The sequence below is a fragment of the Dama dama genome, chromosome 11 (assembly GCF_033118175.1).
Source record: "Dama dama isolate Ldn47 chromosome 11, ASM3311817v1, whole genome shotgun sequence".
In the NCBI taxonomy this organism is placed as follows: domain Eukaryota; kingdom Metazoa; phylum Chordata; class Mammalia; order Artiodactyla; family Cervidae; genus Dama; species Dama dama.
Genome location: NC_083691.1, coordinates 92,817,945 through 92,837,731, shown reverse-complemented (window position 1 = coordinate 92,837,731; position 19,787 = coordinate 92,817,945). Strand labels below are relative to the sequence as shown.

The 19,787-nt window shown below is 38.1% G+C and overlaps 1 protein-coding gene across 1 annotated transcript in view; it reads left to right on the top strand.

Moving 5' to 3' along the window:
- The window catches only part of M1AP (meiosis 1 associated protein), a 69,888-nt gene that overhangs the window by 16,815 nt on the left and 33,286 nt on the right, over positions 1-19,787 (top strand). Inside the window, exons 3-4 of the mRNA XM_061155821.1 lie at positions 14,996-15,181; positions 16,071-16,239. Of these exons, the coding sequence (XP_061011804.1) occupies positions 14,996-15,181; positions 16,071-16,239 (355 nt within the window). The remainder of the gene's footprint in view (positions 1-14,995; positions 15,182-16,070; positions 16,240-19,787) is intronic.

The window sequence follows — 19,787 nt, the reverse complement described above, 5'->3', positions numbered from 1 at the left end:
TGTTCATATAAATTGATCAAAACAACATATATATTATCTATTTTGATAATTATTGGCATTAAGGATAAAATTTAATTAGAAATGTATCTCAATGGTGAGCACATTGGGTTCTTTTTTTCATTAGTTAAGGTATGTGTGAATAAGTAAATTATTGATTAAATGGCACAACATTCAGTATTAATCCTATTCCTATTTTCTAGGAGGTTTCTAGTGCTGAGAAACCTCATCCTGATAACTACAGATTCAAACAAACTGTCAAATTCATTCTGAGTTATATGCCAGAAATTACATATGGATATGTATGTATCCATACATATCCATATGTATGTATCCATTTACTTTAATGGATCATTAAAATAAAGTTCTTTTAATGATCTATTAGCTGCCACTCAATTTAGTCTTCCTTCAGTTTTGTTAAAATTGGAGATTACCCGGTTGCAAAAGATTTTTAACCCAATCATCAAGTCATTTTCTTTCTTGGACACTAATGTCAATATTTTGAATTATTCCTTTGTTTGGTGCCCCTGGAAGTTTTAAAAACCACATAGCAATTCATCACAGTAAAATTTATAGTGGGTGAAAGATAAGTTCCTCTCAACTCATCCTTTTTATTTTGGGTTTTCTTTGTGAAGTAGAAGACAAGTAATTGTTAAAGGGATGGTAGGAATGAAGAAGGAGCCTGACACCCTCATCATAGGCATAATTATGGAAGTTTTAGAAGAGAATACAGTAGAAATGGAAGATCTATATAACAATTCTTGAAAATTGTATATTCCTATGTACCCCAGGAACTCTTATAGCCCTAGTGATATGTGTATCACAGTTGGAAGAGACTTACAGACTATCGATACTTTAGAAATTTAGAAAGAGTTGTTGGAAAGGGGTGAGACGGAGCTCAGAATTTAAAGGCTAAGGTTTGTAAGAAGAGTACGGTATTTTAGGTGTATGTGTATGTGTTTGTTGGGGGGCTGGTGGAGAGGCTGAAAGTTCAATACAAGCATCTGTGGAGGTTGCAAGTGAATGTAATGCCAGAGAGAAAGAAGGAATATGCCTGATAAGAGTTGAGGATCCTTGTTGAAGAGTAGTGGACAGTTTATGAATACAGAAGTACTAGTCTTCGTTCAAGTTTTAGATCCAAATGCAACTTGAGTTCCTAACCTCTCTCTTCTTCTTGACTATGAGTCCTTAAGCTAAAATTTATTCAACCAGAAGATGAGGACAATATAAATACTTACCTTAAAGAATATTAAATGACTTAATTCATGGCACACAGTATGTACTCAGTGTTAACTGTATTATTTTTTTTATCATAGTGATCAAACCCTAAAAACACTTAAAACATTGCTGATTAAACAGAAGGGATTTGTATAGAGTTAATGGGCCTATTCTACAACTGATAAAAATAAGTGAAGAAAATATACTGTTTATGTAAATGACATAGGTCCATTCACTCATCCAGTTAAAAAATTTATTATGTGCTTATGATATGCATGCGTGCATGCATGTTAAGTTGTTTCAGTCATGTCCAACTCTGCGACTTTATGGACCGTAGTCCCCCAGGCTCCTCTGTCCATGGGATTCTCCAGGCAAGAACACAGGAGTGGGTTGTCATGCTCTCCTCCAGGGGATCTTCCCAACGCAGGAATTGAACTAGCGTCTTTTATGTCTCCTGCATTGATAGGCGAGTTCTTTACCACTAGCACCACCTGGGAAGCCCACTTATGATGATGTACTACGTACCTTAAAAAAAATATAATTCCCACTCACTACTAACTTTACAACAAGTGAGATAAATAGCCTCAGAATACAAATGGATAAGAGCCACACGAGAATGACATTTTTCCGCAGTATACTGACCAGTTATTGTCTTATCTCACTAGAATATAAGCTCAGTATAACAATATATTAAAGGAGGAATCTGAGCTCTTTCTTCATTGCCATGTCTGCAGGGCCTAGAACAGTACCTGGAACTCAGTTGTATTAAACAAATTATTTTTTAATAAATGGTAAAAGGATGCATATATAAAAAATTTCAGGGAGAGGAAACTATAAGTTAAAAATATAGGAATTACATACTTTGAAACTTTTTGATGTATCTAAAACTACTCAATAATGAGAAATTTATTGAAAAAATAAACCAGGAAAATAGTAGGAAAAAAAAGGATACTAGCTTATGGTAGGGAAGGTCTTTGGAAACATGATAAAAAAGGTATGAAACCACAAACGGAAAAATGAGAAGATTTGACCATATAAAAATTAAAATTTTCTGTTAAGGAGGATACAAATAAGGTTAAAGACAAAAAACAAACTAGGTAAGTATTTGCAGTGTATATAATCAGCATGACATTAATCTTCTTAATATGTAGAAAAAAGCACTTACAGATAAACTGGATATCTGAAACACATTCTTCTACCAGCTAACAATATATATACTAGATGAAACACAGACATCTTTTTTTAAACTTTTTATTTTGTATTGGGGTATAGTGGATTATCAATGTTGTGATAGTTTCAGGTGGACAAAGAAGGTGTACATATACATGTATCTATTCTTCCCTAAACTCCCTTCCCCTCTAGGCTGCCACACAAGGTTAGGCAGAGTTCTGTGTGCTATACAGGACGTCCTTGTTGGTTATCCATTTTAAATATAGCAGTGTGTATATGTACACCCCAAATTCCATAACTGTCCCCTCCCCGCATCTATCCCCCTGGCAACCATAAGTTCATTCTGAGTCTGTGAGTTTGCTTCTATTTCGTAAGGTCATTTGTATCATTTCTTTTTAGATTCCACACATGAGGGATGACGTATATTTTTCCTTCTCTGTCTGACTTACTTTACTCAGTATGACGAATCTCTGTGCGTTGTGCTTAGTCGCTTAGTCATGTCTAACCCTGCAGCCCCATGCACTATAACCTACCAGGCTCCTCTGTCCTTCGGGATTCTCCAGGCAAGATTACTGGAGTGAGTTGCCGTGCCCTCCTCCAGGGGATATTCCCAACTCAGGGATGGAACCCAGGTCTCATGCATTGCAGGCGGATTTTTTTTACCACCTGAGCTACCAGGGAAGCCCAAGAATACTGGAGAGGGTAGCCTAGCCCTTCTCCAAGGGATCTTCCTGACCCAGGAATCAAACTGGGGTCTCCTGCATTGCAGGCAGATTCTTTACCAACTGAGCTACCAGGGAAGCTCATGACAAATCTCTAGATCCATCCATATTGCTGCAAATGGCATTATTTCATTCTTTTTAATGGCCGAGTAATATTTCATTATATATATGTACCACATCTTCTTTGTCCATTTATACTGATGGACATTTAGGTTGGTCCCATGTCTTGGCTATTGTAAACAGTGCTACAATGAACAATGGGGTGCATGTATCCTTTCAGATCATGTTTTTCTCTGGATATATGCCCAGGAGTGGGATTGCTGGGTTATATGGTAGTTCTATTTTTAGTTTTTTAAGGAACCTCCATACTGTTCTCCATAGTGGCTGTACCACCTTACATTCCTACTAACAGTGTAGGAGGCTTCCCTTTTCTTCACATACCCTCCAGCATTTATTGTTTGTGAATATTTTGATGATAGCCATTCTGACTGGTATGAGGTGATATCTCATAGTTTTGATTTGCATTTCTCTAATAATTAGTGACACTGAACTTCTTTTCATTTGCCTCTTGGCCATCTGTATGTCTTCTTTGGAGAAATGTCTATTTAGAAAATACAAGTATCTTTTAAATGCATAGTTGAATTCATAAGAAATTAAGGGAAATCCCCAAGTACCAAAGAGGGGTCAACAGGAAACTACAGTGTTAGATAGGTATAAAAGCCTTGACTTTATTTGCTGATCTTGGGGACCAAGGGCTTTGTGTTGAAAGGGAAAAGGAGACAAGGCATTAGGCCCTTGTAAAGAAGAGTTAGAACTGCCACCCTGGCTCAAAAAGTTAAGACCATTCAAAAGGTTATTTTCTCAGTGAAAAGGCAGGCTAGAAAGAATCCACTCACTGGTCAAAGGAGATGATAAAAAAACTTGTTAACTTATGTGAGCTCTGAGTAGAAATGAGAAAGAAATCACTGCTGAAACCTAGAAACTACATACATTCCTTTATGTCAGCTTAGGATTTGTCTTTATCTACAGGGTCTAGGAAACCATAAGTTTAAAACATAATTTAAAGTGGTCTTGGGGTGATAGCACCTCAGGGCACCTGACTGAAGCAAACACAAATCCTTTCTAGACGTACATACACCATAAACTTAAGGCCTCACAGAATTCCCACGCATTAAGATCAGTTTAAGATAAACTCATAACCCAAAATTACAAAATCAGTGAGAAAATAAACATTATGAGTGGGGGTCCACAGAAACAACAAAGAGGAGAATTAGAATACCATTTCAGATATTGGAAATATCAAATATATTTAAATATCTTTAGGATGTTTAAAGAAATAAGAGGGATTATTCAAAGCCATGAATAAAGAATTTAAAACTTATCAAAAAGGATCCAAAAGATTTGAAAATCACCAGGGTAACTGTACACTGAAGTAAAGGGAATAGTCAGACCTTGCAGTATCTACTGGATACTGGCTATGAACGGACAGTTTCCAGAGGTCCTGAACATTATTGTGGCCCCCAGTCAGAGCAGGGGCTTATGGCAGTCAAGTCATCAGTGAAATTTTATATTGGGTCCGAGATCCCCAAATGCATCCTATGGCTATTTCTTCAGTTTTAGAAAGTATAACTGGAATAGACATGACTACCAGCTGGCAGAATCCCCACATTGGTTCTCTGACCTGTGGAGTGAAGCCAACTATGGTGGGAAAGACCAAGTGGAAGTCTCTAGAGCTGCCTCTTCTTAGGAAAACAATAAGTGCAATACTGAATTCCTGGAGGAATTATAGAAATTAGTGCACCATCAAGGACTTGAAAGGTGCAGTTGATGATTTCTACCATATCCCCATTCAACTTGGCCTGTATGGCCTGTGCAGAAGACAGATGACTCTTGGAGAAGGAGAGTGTATTATCATAAACTTACTTAGGTACAGCTCCTACAGTTGCTGTACTAGATGCAATTCCATTGCTGGAGCAAATTAACACATCTCTTGGTACCTGGCATACAGCTGTTGATCTGGTAAGTGCCTTTTCTCCGCTCTTGTCTGTAAGGTCCTACAGGAGAAGTCTGCTTTCAGCTGCCAAGACCAGCAGTACACCTCCTTCACTACCCTACCTCATGGGTATATCAATTCTCCAGCCTTGTGTCATAATTTAGTTCACAGGAATTTTGATTGCCATTCCCTTCCACAAGTTATCACACTGGCCCATTACATTACATGCTGAGTCGACCTAGTGAGCAAGAAGTAGCACCTATTCTAACTTATTGGTAAGACATTTGTAAGCCAGTATGTAGGAAAGAAATTTGACTAAAATTCAGGGGACTTCTACCTCAGTGAAATTTTTAGTTGTCCATTGGTATGAGGCATGTCACAATGTCCAATCAAAGGTGACGAATCAATTTGTTGTTTTTGGAGTAGAAGAGAGGATCTAAAGGTCAAACTGCTTTTAAAACAGATGGTTGACATCTTTCTACTTTTAGTTCCACCTATATTCTTACTTTAAAAACTACTTGATTTTGCTAGTTCCTAAGCCTTTTGAGAAATTGGTGGTTTAAACTGCTTTCTTCCTTGGGTTTTCCACTACTGGCTTAAGATTTAGCTCTCTTGGGACTGCTAAGTCAATTATCACTTTTCACTTGTATTACAGTTTCCAAAATTTTGTTGCAATTTTTCTCCTCTCATTCAACAAACATTCAAAGGTTACAAAAGAACATGTAGAAAAAGTCACCTTCCTACTCTTATTTTTCAGCTAACCAGTAGTTTCCTGCAGGCAATAATTATTACTACCTTATTGGGTATCTTTCCAGAGATATTTCTTTACATAAAAGAAAATATAAATGGGCCTCCTTGGTGGCTCAGACAGTAAAGAATTTGTCCAAAAGCAGGAGACCTGGGTTTGATCCCCAGGTCAGGAAGATCCCATGAAGAAGGGAATGGCAACCCACTCCAGTATTCTTGCCTGGAGAGTTAGATGAACAGAAGAGCCTGGTAGACTACAGTTGATGAGGTTGCCAAGAGTCGGACACAACTGAGTGACTATCACTTTTGCTTTTTACCTTTCTTCTTACCAAAACAGAAGAGATTATGATACTTTTTTGAATCTTGATTTTGTTACACAGTATATTTGGGTAATCATTTCATTCAATAGATAAAAAGTATTTTAATTTTTATGGCTAAATAGGATTCCATTAATGGACGGACCATAACTTTATTTAACCAATTCCCTATTAATTGACAGTAGGTTATTTCCAATCTTTTGCTATTCTGAACAATTCTAAAATGAATAATCTAAAACCATTTTTGCACATATGAAAACATATATGTAAGATAAGTTTCTAAAAGCAGACTTGCTAAGTTAAAGGGTATGTAAACTGTGATACTGTCACCAAATTGCCCACTACAGCAACTGTGTTAAAATATATACCCATAAATGGTATACAAGGGTGCCTGTTTCTTTAAATCCTCAAAAACATTGTCATTTAACTTAAAAAAAAAATCTTTACCAATCAAATAGGTGAAAAATAATAGCATCTCAAAGTACTTTTAACTTGTATTTCTTTTGTGAGTGAGACTGAACATATTCAATATTTCAAGGTCATGTGTATTTCCTTTTCTGAAAACTGTATATATTATATTTAATTTCCTATTAGATTATTGGTCATTATTTTTATTGATTTTAAGGAAACCTTTATGCAGCTATGGAAATTAACGCTTTGTGATATAGAAGCAAATATTTTTCCTCATATGGTCTTTAGATTTTACACCTAGTATTTTTTTTGGCCAAGTGTATATTTTCTATTTTATTCAGGTGAATTTATTAATCTTTTACTTTTGGAATTTGGGGTTTCGTGTTATGGTTAGAAAGGCCTTTCTTACTCTTAGATTTTCCCCCAAGCTCTGCATGCTGTCAATTTATTGCCTCTCAGCTCAAAATTCATCTTTCAGTGAACCTCGGCAATGATAAACAGAATTCTACTTTAAGCCTTTCTCTTTCACAGTAATCATGATGTTAAGTTTTCTGAGTAGAGTGTACTAGAGGGACATTGCAGGAGGAAGGTACATTTCTGATGAAACCAATGGGTTATGAAGCCACGTCGTAGTGTTCCACCCAAATGCCCAGAACTTACAGGCCCTTGGTGTTATGGACTGAATAAAATTCATGTATCGAAGCCCTAACTCTCAGTGTGATGAAAGGGAAAGCTTCTGGGACATAATTAGGTTTTGATGAGGTCATGAGTGGGGCCTCCATGATGGGATTAGTGTCTTGTAACAAGAGGAACAGACACCAGGGCTCTCTCTTCATGTAAAATACATGCATTAAGGAAAGTCCATGTGAGCACATAGCAAGAAGGCCGCTGTCCGCAAGATGGAAGAGGGCTCTCACCAGAGCCTGATCAGGTTGGCACCCTGATCTTGGCCTTCCAGCTTTCTAAACCATGAGAAAATAAATGTCTGTTGTTTAAACCAGTCAGTCACAGTTTGAGCTAAGACATTAGAAACTCCTTAGCCCTAGCCTGATCACCTGTCAGCTGCTCACTTAGCCTGGACACTGCGTACTTCAGGCCTCTTGCCTGCACTCATGCCTGACTCCCTTTGCTCACCTGTCGTTCCCCGCAGAGGTCTGATCTGGAGGTCCTCCCAGTGCTGCTGTTCTTTTCAACATGGATACTGCTTACTCCAGACTTCCTACCCACATTGGCACTCCACTCTGCGTGCTTGTGCATTGGCCATTGTGCCTATACCTGAAGGGTTCCTGTTTTCCCAGTGGCCATGGACCAGCACTACCTTGAGCAAACCAGTGAACTTCTTTGTATCCAGTGAGCTACAACCATACATTCTCCAACTGGCTCTAAACCCCAACCTTGGGAAAGGGGTCCCCTTTTCAAGTCTGTCCTTCTTTGAGATCTCTCCCTCAGCCTGCAAGCATGCATGCATAGTTGAATAGGTTAAACTATGTTAAAATATTCTATATAAATTTTCCTTTTTTGAATTACTGTGGTTTCTGTCTCCTGAGTGAACCCAAAATGATACAATCTGTTCTAGTACTTACACACATTTTCAATTTTTACATTTAAATCTTTGATCCATCTGGAATTTATATAGGTATAAGTTGTGAGTATAAATAGTTGGAAAAGACCCTGATACTGGGAAAAATTAAAGGTGGGAGGAGAAGGGGACAACAGAGGATGAGATGTTTGGATGGTGTCACCGACTCAATGGGCATGAGTTTGAGGAAACTCCCGGAGTTGGTGATGGACAGGGAAGCCTGGTGTGCTGTGGCCCATGGGGTCGCAAAGAGTCAGACATGACTGAGTGACTGAACTGAACTGTGAGTATGAATCTAACTTAATTTTTCTCCGTGACTACCTAGTTTGTTACTTTTTCCAAATAATGTTAAATAGCATCTTTATTATACACTAAATCCTGCCATGTATTTGGGTCTATTTCTAGACTTTAAATTATATTCTGTTGCTTTGTTTTTTCAATTTCCAGTGTCACACTGTTTGAATACCTGTTTAATATTTGAGAGAAAGAATCTCTAGCTATTCTTGTTTTTTGTTTCTAATTTTAACTTTATTATCAAATATCTATTTTGCTAGAAATTTTACTGGAAATTGCATTGGATTTATAGATTCATTTAGAGATAACTGACATCTTTCTGGTCTGAGTCCTACCAAGAGCTAATGACTTTTCATTTGTTCAAGTCTTCTTTTGTGTTTCTCAGTAGCATTTCAATTCATATAAATTTTGCATGTTTATTATTATTTTCATTCATAAACATTTATTTGACCACTTTGGTTATTATGATGAGAACTTTTCTTCCATTTTAACTTCTAGTTGGTTCTGGAACAACAACCAGAATACAAAGGGTACTTTTGTTGTTGTTCAGTTGCTCAGTCATGTCTCTTTGTGACCGCATGGACTACAGCATGCCAGGCTTCCCTGTCCTTCACTGTCTCCTGGAGTTTGCTCAAACTCATGTTCATTGAGTCAGTGATGCTACCTAACCATCTCATCCTCTGCCACCCACTTCTCCTTCTGCCCTCAATCTTTCACAGCATCAGAGTCTTTTCCAATGAGTCAGTTCTTTGCATCAGGTGGCGAAAGTGTTGGAGCTTCAGTTTCAGCATCAGTCCTTCTAATTAATATTCAAAGTTGATTTTCTTTAGGATTGATTGGCTTGTTCACCTTGCTATTGAGAGAGTCAATTCCTAGCATCACATGGAATCACCGACTCAATGGACATGAGTTTGAGTAAACTCCGGAAGTGGGTGATGGACAGGGAGATCTGGCTTGCTGCAATTCATGGGGTCACAAAGAGTCGGACACAACTGAGTGACTGAACTGAACTGAACTGGACTGAAGTCTCCAATTTTAACAAAACTGAAGAATGAATTTGACAGTTTGTTTGAATCTGTAGTTATCAGGATGAGGTTTCTCAGCACTAGAAACCTCCTAGAAAATAGGAATAGGATTAATACTGAATGTTGTGCCATTTAATCAATAATTTACTTATTCACACATACCTTAACTAATGAAAAAAAGAACCCAATGTGCTCACCATTGAGATACATTTCTAATTAAATTTTATCCTTAATGCCAATAATTATCAAAATAGATAATATATATGTTGTTTTGATCAATTTATATGAACAGTAGTTTTAAAAATAGTTCAATCTAGATAACTCCTTAGAGCCTATGGTCGTAGGAAATTTTAAAATCTGATGACATATATTTTTGATGCAGAGAAATATGATAAGATAATCAATAAAAGACTGCCAACCAGAAAGTCCTATTACATTATGATAAAACTATGGGAAATTGAAATGGAAATATGAATTCAAGGAGAAAATGAATAATATTAATTTCCATCTGTTAGAAAGAAAAAAGAGCTTGCTCATGTACTTTTAAAATTGAAAAATGAGAATATCAAATTCCTATGATATTAATATTTAGATTAATAAGAGTGGTGTTATACTGCTATTTTTAAATATTGATATTTAAATGAACTGGAAGTTATATATCCTTAACAACTACTTACACTTAGAATTTTGAAATCTAGATGTCAACATAATACATAATAGAGTATATCATTTTTCATATTCTTTTAGGGAGTACATGAAAAGAAATACTTAAAGGCTTGTTCTCATTTCTTTCTTGAGTAGGTTTCTTATCTTCCTATCTAGATTACAAGTTCTCTTTGTGTAAAAATTATATCCTATTTCTTCTGTTTTCCCCAGAGATTCATGAAGAGGCACAAGTAAGCAAAGTAACATGCTCATGAATTTTATGTGTGTTTTGCAAATATTGCTTAATCCTGCTCTTTGATCAGGAAAGTTTCTTCATCCCAAATATAATTTCTCCACACCCTATCCCCACCTGCTATTGATGCTTGGCATTCCTTCAAACAGTGTCACAAATTTTAATTCCACATTTATTCAAAATGTATATATTCTTAGGAGATGTAATGTTGATCTAGAAACATATTAGATTAAACTACTTCCTGAGACCAAGTTTTTGTGAAGGAGAGTGAGGACAGTCAGGACTCTTACAAGTTGACTCCTTGACCTGACTGCAGACTAAGCCAAGCATCTTTTCTTCACTGAAGTGACCCTGAGGGGCCTATTAGGTAGGACCTTATTGGAAAAGGTCAGTTTTCATTCCAGTCCCTAGGAAAGGCAATGCCAAAGAATACTCAAACTACTGCACAATCGCACTCATCTCACATGCTAGTAAAGTAATGCTCAAAATTCTCCAAGCCAGGCTTCAGCAATACGTGAACTGTGAACTTCCACATGTTCAAGCTGGTTTTAGAAAAGGCAGAGGAACCAGAGATCAAATTGCCAACATCCGCTGGATCATCGAAAAAGCAAGAGAGTTCCAAAAAGCCATCTATTTCTGCTTTATTGACTATGCCAAAGCCTTTGACTGTGTGGATTACAATAAACTGTTGAAAATTCTGAAAGAGATGGGCATACCAGACCACCTGACCTGGCTCTTGAGAAACCTGTGTGCAGGTCAGGAAGCAACTGTTAGAACTGGACATGGAACAACAGACTGGTTCCAAATAGGAAAAGGAGTATGTCAAGGCTGTATATTGTCACCGTGCTTATTTAACTTATATGCAGAATACATCATGAGAAACTCTGTGCTGGATGAAGCACTAGCTGGAACCAAGGTTGCCGGGAGAAATAGCAATAACCTCAGATATGCAGATGACACCACCCTTATGGCAGAAAGTGAAGAAGAACTAAAGAGCCTCTTGATGAAAATGAAAAAGGGGAGTGAAAAACTTGACTTAAAGCTCAACATTCAGAAGATAAAGATCATGGCATCCAGTCCCATCACTTCATGGCAAATAGATGGGGAAACAGTGAAAACAGTGGCAGACTTTATTTTGGGGGGCTCCAAAATCACTCCAGATGGTGACTGCAGCCATGAAATTAAAATACACTTAGGGTGGCTCAGACGGTAAAGTGTCTGTCTACAATGTGGGAGACCTGGGTTCGATCCCTGGGTCAGGAAGATTCCCTGGAGAAGGAAATGGCAACCCACTCCAGTACTTTTGCCTAGAAAATCCCATGGACGGAGGAGCCTGGTGCAGGGTACTGTCCATGGGGTCACAAAGAGTCAGACATGACTGAGTGACTTAACTTCACTTTACTCCTTGGAAGAAAAGTTATGACCAACCTAGACAGCATATTAAAAAGCAGAGACATTACTTTGCCAACGAAGGTCCATCTAGTTAAGGCTATGGTTTTTCCAGTAGTCATGTATGGATGTGAGAGTTGGACTATAAAGAAAGCTGTTTGTCATATATGACAAACATTATCCTCAATGGTGAAAAATTGAAAGCATTTCCCTTAAAGTCAGGAACAAGACAAGGGTGCCCACTCTCACCACTACTATTAAACATAGTTTTGGAAGTGTTGGCCACAGCAGAGTAGAAAAAGAAATAAAAGGAATCCAGATAGGAAAAGAAGAAGTAAAACTCTCACTGTTTGCAGACGACATGATCCTCTACATAGAAAACTGTAAAGACTCTACCAGAAAATTACTAGAGCTAGTCAATGAATATAGTAAAGTTGCAGGATATAAAATTAACACACAGAAATCCCTTGCATTCCTATACACTAACAATGAGAAAACAGAAAGAGAAATCAAGGAAACAATACCATTCACCATTGCAACAAAAATAATAAAATACTTAGGAGTATATCTACCTAAAGAAATGAAAGACCTATATATAGAAAACTATAAAACACTGATGAAAGTAATCAAAGAGGACACAAATAGATGGAGAAATATACCATGTTCATGGATTGGAAGAATCAATATTGTGAAAATGACTATACTACCCAAAGCAATCTATAGATTCAATGCAATCCCTATCAAGCTACCAATGGTATTTTTCACAGAACTAGAACAAATAATTTCACAATTTGTATGGAAATACAAAAAACCTCGAATAGCCAAAGCAATCTTGAGAAAGAAGAATGGAACTGGAAGAATCAGCCTGCCTGACTTGAGGCTCTACTACAAAGCCACAGTCATCAAGACAGTATGGTACTGGCACAAAGACAGAGATATAGATCAATGGAACAGAATAGAAAGCCCAGAGACAAATCCATGTACCTATGGACACCTTATCTTGACAAAGGAGGCAAGGATATACAATGGAAAAAAGACAAACTCTTTAACAAGTGGTGCTGAGGAAACTGGTCAACCACTTGTAAAAGAATGAAACTAGAACACTTTCTAACACTATACACAAAAATAAACTCAAAGTGGATTAAAGATCTAAATGTAAGACCAGAAACTATAAAACTCCTAGAGGAGAACATAGGCAAAACACTCTCCGACATAAATCACAGCAGGATCCTCTATGACCCACCTCCCACAATGTTGGAAATAAAAACAAAAATAAACAAATGGGACCTAGTTAAACTTAAAAGCTTTTGCACAACAAAGGAAACTATAAGCAAGGTGAAAAGACAGCCCTCAGAATGGGAGAAAATAATAGCAAACAAAGCAACAGACAAAGGATTAATCTCAAAAATATACAAGCAACTCCTGCAGCTCAATCCCAGAAAAATAAATGACCCAATCAAAAAATGGGCCAAAGAACTAAACAGACATTTCTCCAAAGAAGACATACAAATGGCTAACAAACACATGAAAAGATGCTCAACATCACTCATTATTAGAGAAATGCAAATCAAAACCTCAATGAGATACCATTACATGCCAGTCAGGATGGCTGCTATCCAAAAGTCTACAAGCAATAAATGCTGGGGAGGGTGTGGAGAAAAGGGAACCCTCTTACACTGTTGGTGGGAATGCAAATTAGTACAGCCGCTTTGGAGAACAGTGTGGAGATTCCTTAAAAACTGGAAGTAGAACTGCCATATGACCTAGCAATCCCGAGGAAACCAGATCTGAAAGAAATACATGCATCCCAGTGTTCATCGCAGCACTGTTTATAATTGCCAGGACATGGAAGCAACCTAGATGCCCATCAGCAGACGAATGGATAAGGAAGCTGTGGAACATATACACAATGGAATATTACTCAGCCATTAAAAAGAATTCATTTGAATCAGTTCTAATGAGATAGATGAAACTGGAGCCCATTACACAGAGTGAAGTAAGCCAGAAAGATAAAGACCAATACAGTATACTAACGCATATATATGGAATTTAAAAAGATGGTAATGATAACCCTACATGCAAAATGGAAAAAGAGACACAGATGTACAGAACAGACTTTTGGACTCTGTGGGAGAAGGCAAGGGTGGGATGTTCTGAGAGAATAGCATTGAAACAAGTATACTATCAAGGGTGAAACAGATCACCAGCCCAGGTTGGATACATGAGACAAGTGCTCAGGGCTGGTGCACTGGGAAGACCCAGAGGGATTGGATGGGGAGGGAGGCGGGAGGGGGGATCAGGTTGGGGAACACATGTAAATCCATGGCTGATTCATGTCAATGTATGGCAGAAACCACTACAATATTGTAAAGTAATTAGCCTGCAACTAATAAAAATAAATGAAAAAATAAAAAAAGAAAGCTGAGCACCGAAGAATTGATGCTTTTGAACTATGGTGTTGGAGAAGACTCTTGAGAGTCCCATGGACTGCAAGGAGATCCAGCCAGTCCATCCTAAAGGAAATCAGTCATGAATATTCATTGGAAGGACTGATGTTGAAGCTGAAACTCCAACACTTTGGCCACCTGATCCGAAGAGCTGACTCATTTGAAAAGACCCTGATACTGGGAAAGATTGAAGGCGGGAGGAGAAGGGGACAACAGAGGATGAGATGGTTGGATGGCATCACCGACCTAATGGACATGAGTTTGAGTAAACTCCAGGAGTTGGTGGTGAACAGGGAGGCCTGGTGTGCTGCAGTCCATGGGGTTGCAAAGAGTCGGACACAACTGAGTGACTTATCAGTTTTAAATGATCAACCACATCAAAATCCTCATTTCTGGTAAAATACCACTCTTGAATAGAATGCCTCCCAGTTCCTAGACTGACTGAGAATTTAAGAGTGACACTGCTAGGCCTCCAATTTGCAATAAAACTGAGCAGTCACAACTGTACCTTCCTTTGGGTGAGTGAATGAGTTAAAACACATTTCCTGTTTCTAGTAACTCCATATAATCAATGCCTTTTGGCTGCAAATTCTCCTTCCTTTGGTCTAGGGAAGGTTTTAGTGCAGTGCCTAGAATGGGATATGCATTCTGTAGGTCTTGATCAAATAAATGGATTTTCTGGAAGGGAAAAATACTCTTAAGGAATAATTGATGATAAATTAGACTGCCAATTAATCTGTAACGTGGTTCACTAAAGATTTGCACCCTTGATTCATTTTTCTCTGCAGCAAGTGAAAGGGAACTTTGCTAGGCTGAAGGCCTGCATCTCAGAACTCCGCATGCTGCAAAGAGAAGGTTGTTTCAGACCACAAGGCATTTCTCTGCAGCTGGCAATAGAGGATGGGCTCCAGCAGTTCAAACAGTACAGCCGACACGCGAGCACAGGTGCAGCTCTGACCTACAGTTCCCTGGAGGTAAGAGATGCTGGCCTTAGAACACTAGGCCTTCTTCCCATTTACGTCCATCTGAATCCTTCATTATTTGCCATCCTTCTCTTGTTCTCTTTCATTCACATTGAAGGTCATGATTAGGTACTCCATTGGGTGTGTGAGTGAGCTAAAACACATTTAGTCTCTGTAACATCAGTCATCAAACAAATTAGTTTAAAAATAATTATCTTTCATCCACATGTTTATTCACCAATCAAAATGTCTTAAGTACAAAAGAAAATTGCATATATTTAATACTTGCCTTCCAGAGTGTAATGTTCAGCCTGGATTCAGATTGAGCAAGGAGAGACATCCAATGGAACTACCACTGAGAAAAGAGTATATAAGCTCTCTGATATTTAGTACACATCTAACAAGTGGAATTTAAGGATTCTGTTTCCTTTGTTTCTTCATGAAATCAAAGCACTTTGAGCAAGAGGGATACTGCTTGTGATTCAAGGAATCGTAAAAGTTGAAACACAGTGGGGGACTTCCCTGGCAGTCCAGTTGTTGAGACTCCATGCTCCCAATGCAGGTGGTGTGGATTCAGTCTCTGGCTGGGGAATTAATATCCTACATGCTGTGGCGTGGCCAAAAAAAAACAAAACTGAAACAAGGATGGCTTCTCACTAATCACTTTCTGGGATAGATTCAGTTTGTTTGGAAGGGTGCTGTGATGATCTATCCCACCAGAGCTCTCCCACCAGAATCTGTCAAATAAAACTTGATTTGCAGGTTATAATTAAATCCTCTTCTTTGCCCTAAGATACTACTACCAATTTCTTCGATGTTTATCCTCTAGATCTAATCTGTTACATTCTTCACTCTGTACATCAGCGAAAGTAGGCACAATGATTCTTTGATTTATTTCCAGATTACTGTTCTGACTTCACAGCCTGGAAAAGAGGTGGTCAAACAGTTGGAGGAAGGATTGAAAGATACAGACCTAGTCAGGATCAGGAAGCTTCAGGTGGTTGAGATCACAAAGGGAGCCATAGAATGTATGAACTCAGCATCCCCTGTTGAAGAGCCCAGCAATGAGGGTAAGGATTAAATGAAAAGGTTAAAAGAATGGTAAGAATTTTAATGAGTAGTCTTTTACACCTGAGGAAGATTATTTTCCATCGTCTTTTTATAGTCTTAAATGAAATAAAGCCAACAGATTTCACTGTGGTCAGAAAAGTGTTTCTAGGTGGTAGAGTTTAATTTTTTAATCTTATTTTTAATTTTAGAACCAATATATATTAATGTAAAATTTGAAAGATTATAGGTAAAGAAAGTAAAAATTCCTTCCTCCTCAAGAGATTGGGGTATCCTTTGTAATGTTCTAATAAATAGATAGATAGATAGAAATACTTTATATTTTAATGGGATTATGACATACATAATGTTCTGTAACCCTCTTTGTGTGTTATACAGCTGTCTATGTTAGTATCTGTAGACATGCTTCATTTTTTACTGGACACATGATGTTTTTGACTTTCTGGTTGGACCATAGTTTGTTTGTTTAATTGCTTATTCGTGAATAATTTGGTTTACTACATTTTGCTGTATGAAGAGATTTACATGCAGGCTGGCTTCATTGGGCCTATGACCAGTACAGTCATACGAGGCCCTGCATTCAAAAAGGCCCTATGCTTAGAATTTAATGCTTTCGGGTAACGGTCTTAAAATTATTGATCATTTTATTTTTTAATTTGTGCTTTGTAAGTGAAGTTTGACAGAACAATGGAACATGTGTCAGGGGATTATATTCTCGGTTCATATGTGTCCTGCCTACCTCCTGCCTCCCCAGAACAGGTTCTCAATCACTAGCTTTCCAGTCCTGATGGTCCTAGACTGCCTACCCCTGCCAGTCACTGCTGGCACCAGATCGTACACTTCTCAGAAGAGAAAATATTTAAACTGAGTTTTAAAATACAAGTAGGAATTAACCAAGCAGAGGGAGAGGAAAGAGAAACTCAAAAAGGAGAACAGAGGCATGAGAAAACAAGATAAATCATCTTTCAGAGATAAACCCATGGTTCCATGTCAGGAGCCTACCGGACAGAGGCAGGAGTAAGGCTCTAGAGGTAGGTAAAGGTTAAATGAAGAAAGGCCATATATGCCATGTACCCATTCTGAGACATTTGGATTTAATGCTGAAGCATTGGAAATTTATGAAAAGATTTTTGTCAGAAAGTCAAATAGAGATTCTCAAATTATGGAATTTAAGATTTTTAACTGATTTTAACTTATCCAAAACTCAGGTTAAATTCACCCTTCAGCAGTTCTTTCTAGTTATATTAGCTTTCTTCAAGGTTATACACACCTGGAGGTGCTCACTGTTCTGATACCATTGATCTCTTCCTGGTACCACAAAAATAACCTCACTCTTCACTTCACACCCTAATTGGGTCAGGGAGTTGGTAGCTAAGGGTGTGTTTCCCATCAAATTCTGGCCCATGTGGGTGTGCCAGTTGGGGAAGGAGGGTAACCAGCCTTGCTGTGTGGTATATGATATCTTACCTACTGTACACCCTCTGCTTTTCTCAAGCCAGTCTCCTCACTGACTATCCTATTTATATCCCTCCACTTGTAGTAATCTTAGCCTCTGAATTTCCTCTTCTTTCCTCTGAATTCCTCCCCCTATCCTCTTCCAGCCAAATCCTCTTCATCCTTTAAGGCCTAATTCTTGCCTGGAGAATCCCAGGGATGGGGGAGCCTGGTGGGCTGCCGTCCATGGGGTCGCACAGAGTCAGACACGACTGAAGCCACTTAGCAGTAGCAGCAGGTTCATGACTACTATATTGATTTTCCTCTTCTTAGAACAACCACATAGCTTGTGGTCTGCACAATACAAGTTAGCACTTAATTATATACCATATAGAATTATTTACCATTGCTTTATTGTGCTTCCCTAGTAGCTCAGCTGATAAAGATTGTGCCTGTATGCAGGAGACCCCAGTTTGATTCCTGGGTCAGAAAGACCACCTGGAGAAGGGATAGGCTACCCACTCCAGTGTTCTTGGGCTTCCCTTGTAGCTCAACTGGTAAAGAATCCACCTGCAATGTGGGAGACCTGGGTTCGATCCCTGTGTTGGGAAGATCCCCTGGAGAAGGGAAAGGCTACCCACTCCAGTATTCTGGCCTGGAGAATTCCGCGGACTGTATCGTCCATGGGGTCGCAAAGAGTCGGACACGACTGAGTGACTTTCACTTTCTTTCTTTCTATTGTGTGATAATTTTGTCTTCTCACCTGAACTTTAAACTATTTGATTTTTTTGTCTGCATTAAATCTTAAGCTTTAAGCCTTGGCATTACAAATTTATCTTACTTATTTATGTGCCCCACTCTGTAAGTATCTCCTAGATTAGCAGTAAATATTTGTTAAAGGAACTGATGGCTGTGATACCTGTGGAGTCTGTTGTTGCTCTGCCCAGCATCCCCTGCATTCCCTTTCTCTAGTAACACCTCTACTTTCCTAGTCACAGAGTGGACCATAACCCAGGTAAGGCAATCATAGTTCTCCAGGCCAATAATCTAAGAGTCCCTCCCAGTGGGTTCTCAGACTGAATCTGTGAGAGAGAAGCTCCTTTTATTTCTCTTTGGCTATGAACAGATCAGATATGGACTATGTCCTTTTCTCCCTTCAGTGACTAGAGAAAGGAGATACAGATATCTCCAATCTTATACAAACTCTTCTATAAATTAAAAAATAAAGAAAAAAAAATGCCCTCCCCCTAGTCATAATAGAAAGCCAAACAAGAACAATGGTAGCTGGATGGGAGGGGAGTTTGGGGGAGAATGGATACTGTTTCTGTATGGCTGAGTTCCTTAGTTGTTCACCTGAAACTCACAACATTGTTGATTGACTATACCCCAATCCAAAATAAGAAGTTAAAAAAAAAAAGAAAATTGCAAGTCAATCCACTCATGAAAATAGGTAAAACCATCTTAAATAACCTAATTGTATCTAAAAAGAGAATACAGAGCTGATCAAGTTGAATTTATCCCTGTAATGCAAGGTGATTTTGCATTAGAAATACATAAATATAAATTTAACCAAGGAGGAAAAAATGTATACTCTGAAAACTATAAGACATTAATGAAGGAGATTAATGATGATGCAAATAAATGGAAAGATATCCTGTGTTCATGGACTAGAAGTACTAACGTTGTTAAACTATCCATACTGCCCAAAGTGATCTATACATTTAATGCAATCAGTATCAAAATACCCATGACATTTTTCACAGAACTAGAAAAAATAATCTTAAAATGTGTATGGAACCACAAAAGACACCAAATAGCCAAAGCAATCTTGAGAAAAAAGAAAAAAACTAGAGGCATCACACTCCCTTACATCAGACTATACTACAAAGCTACAGTAATCAAAAAAGTATGGTTCTGGCACAAAAACAGACACATAGATCAATGGAACAGAATAGAGAGCCCAGAAATAAACCTATGTACTTATGGTCAGTTAATCTATAGCAAAGAAGGAAAAATACATGTTGGAGAAAAGACAGTATCTTCAATAACTGGTATTGGAAAAACAGCACAGCTATGCATAAAAGAATTAAATTAGAACATCTTCTCACACCATGTA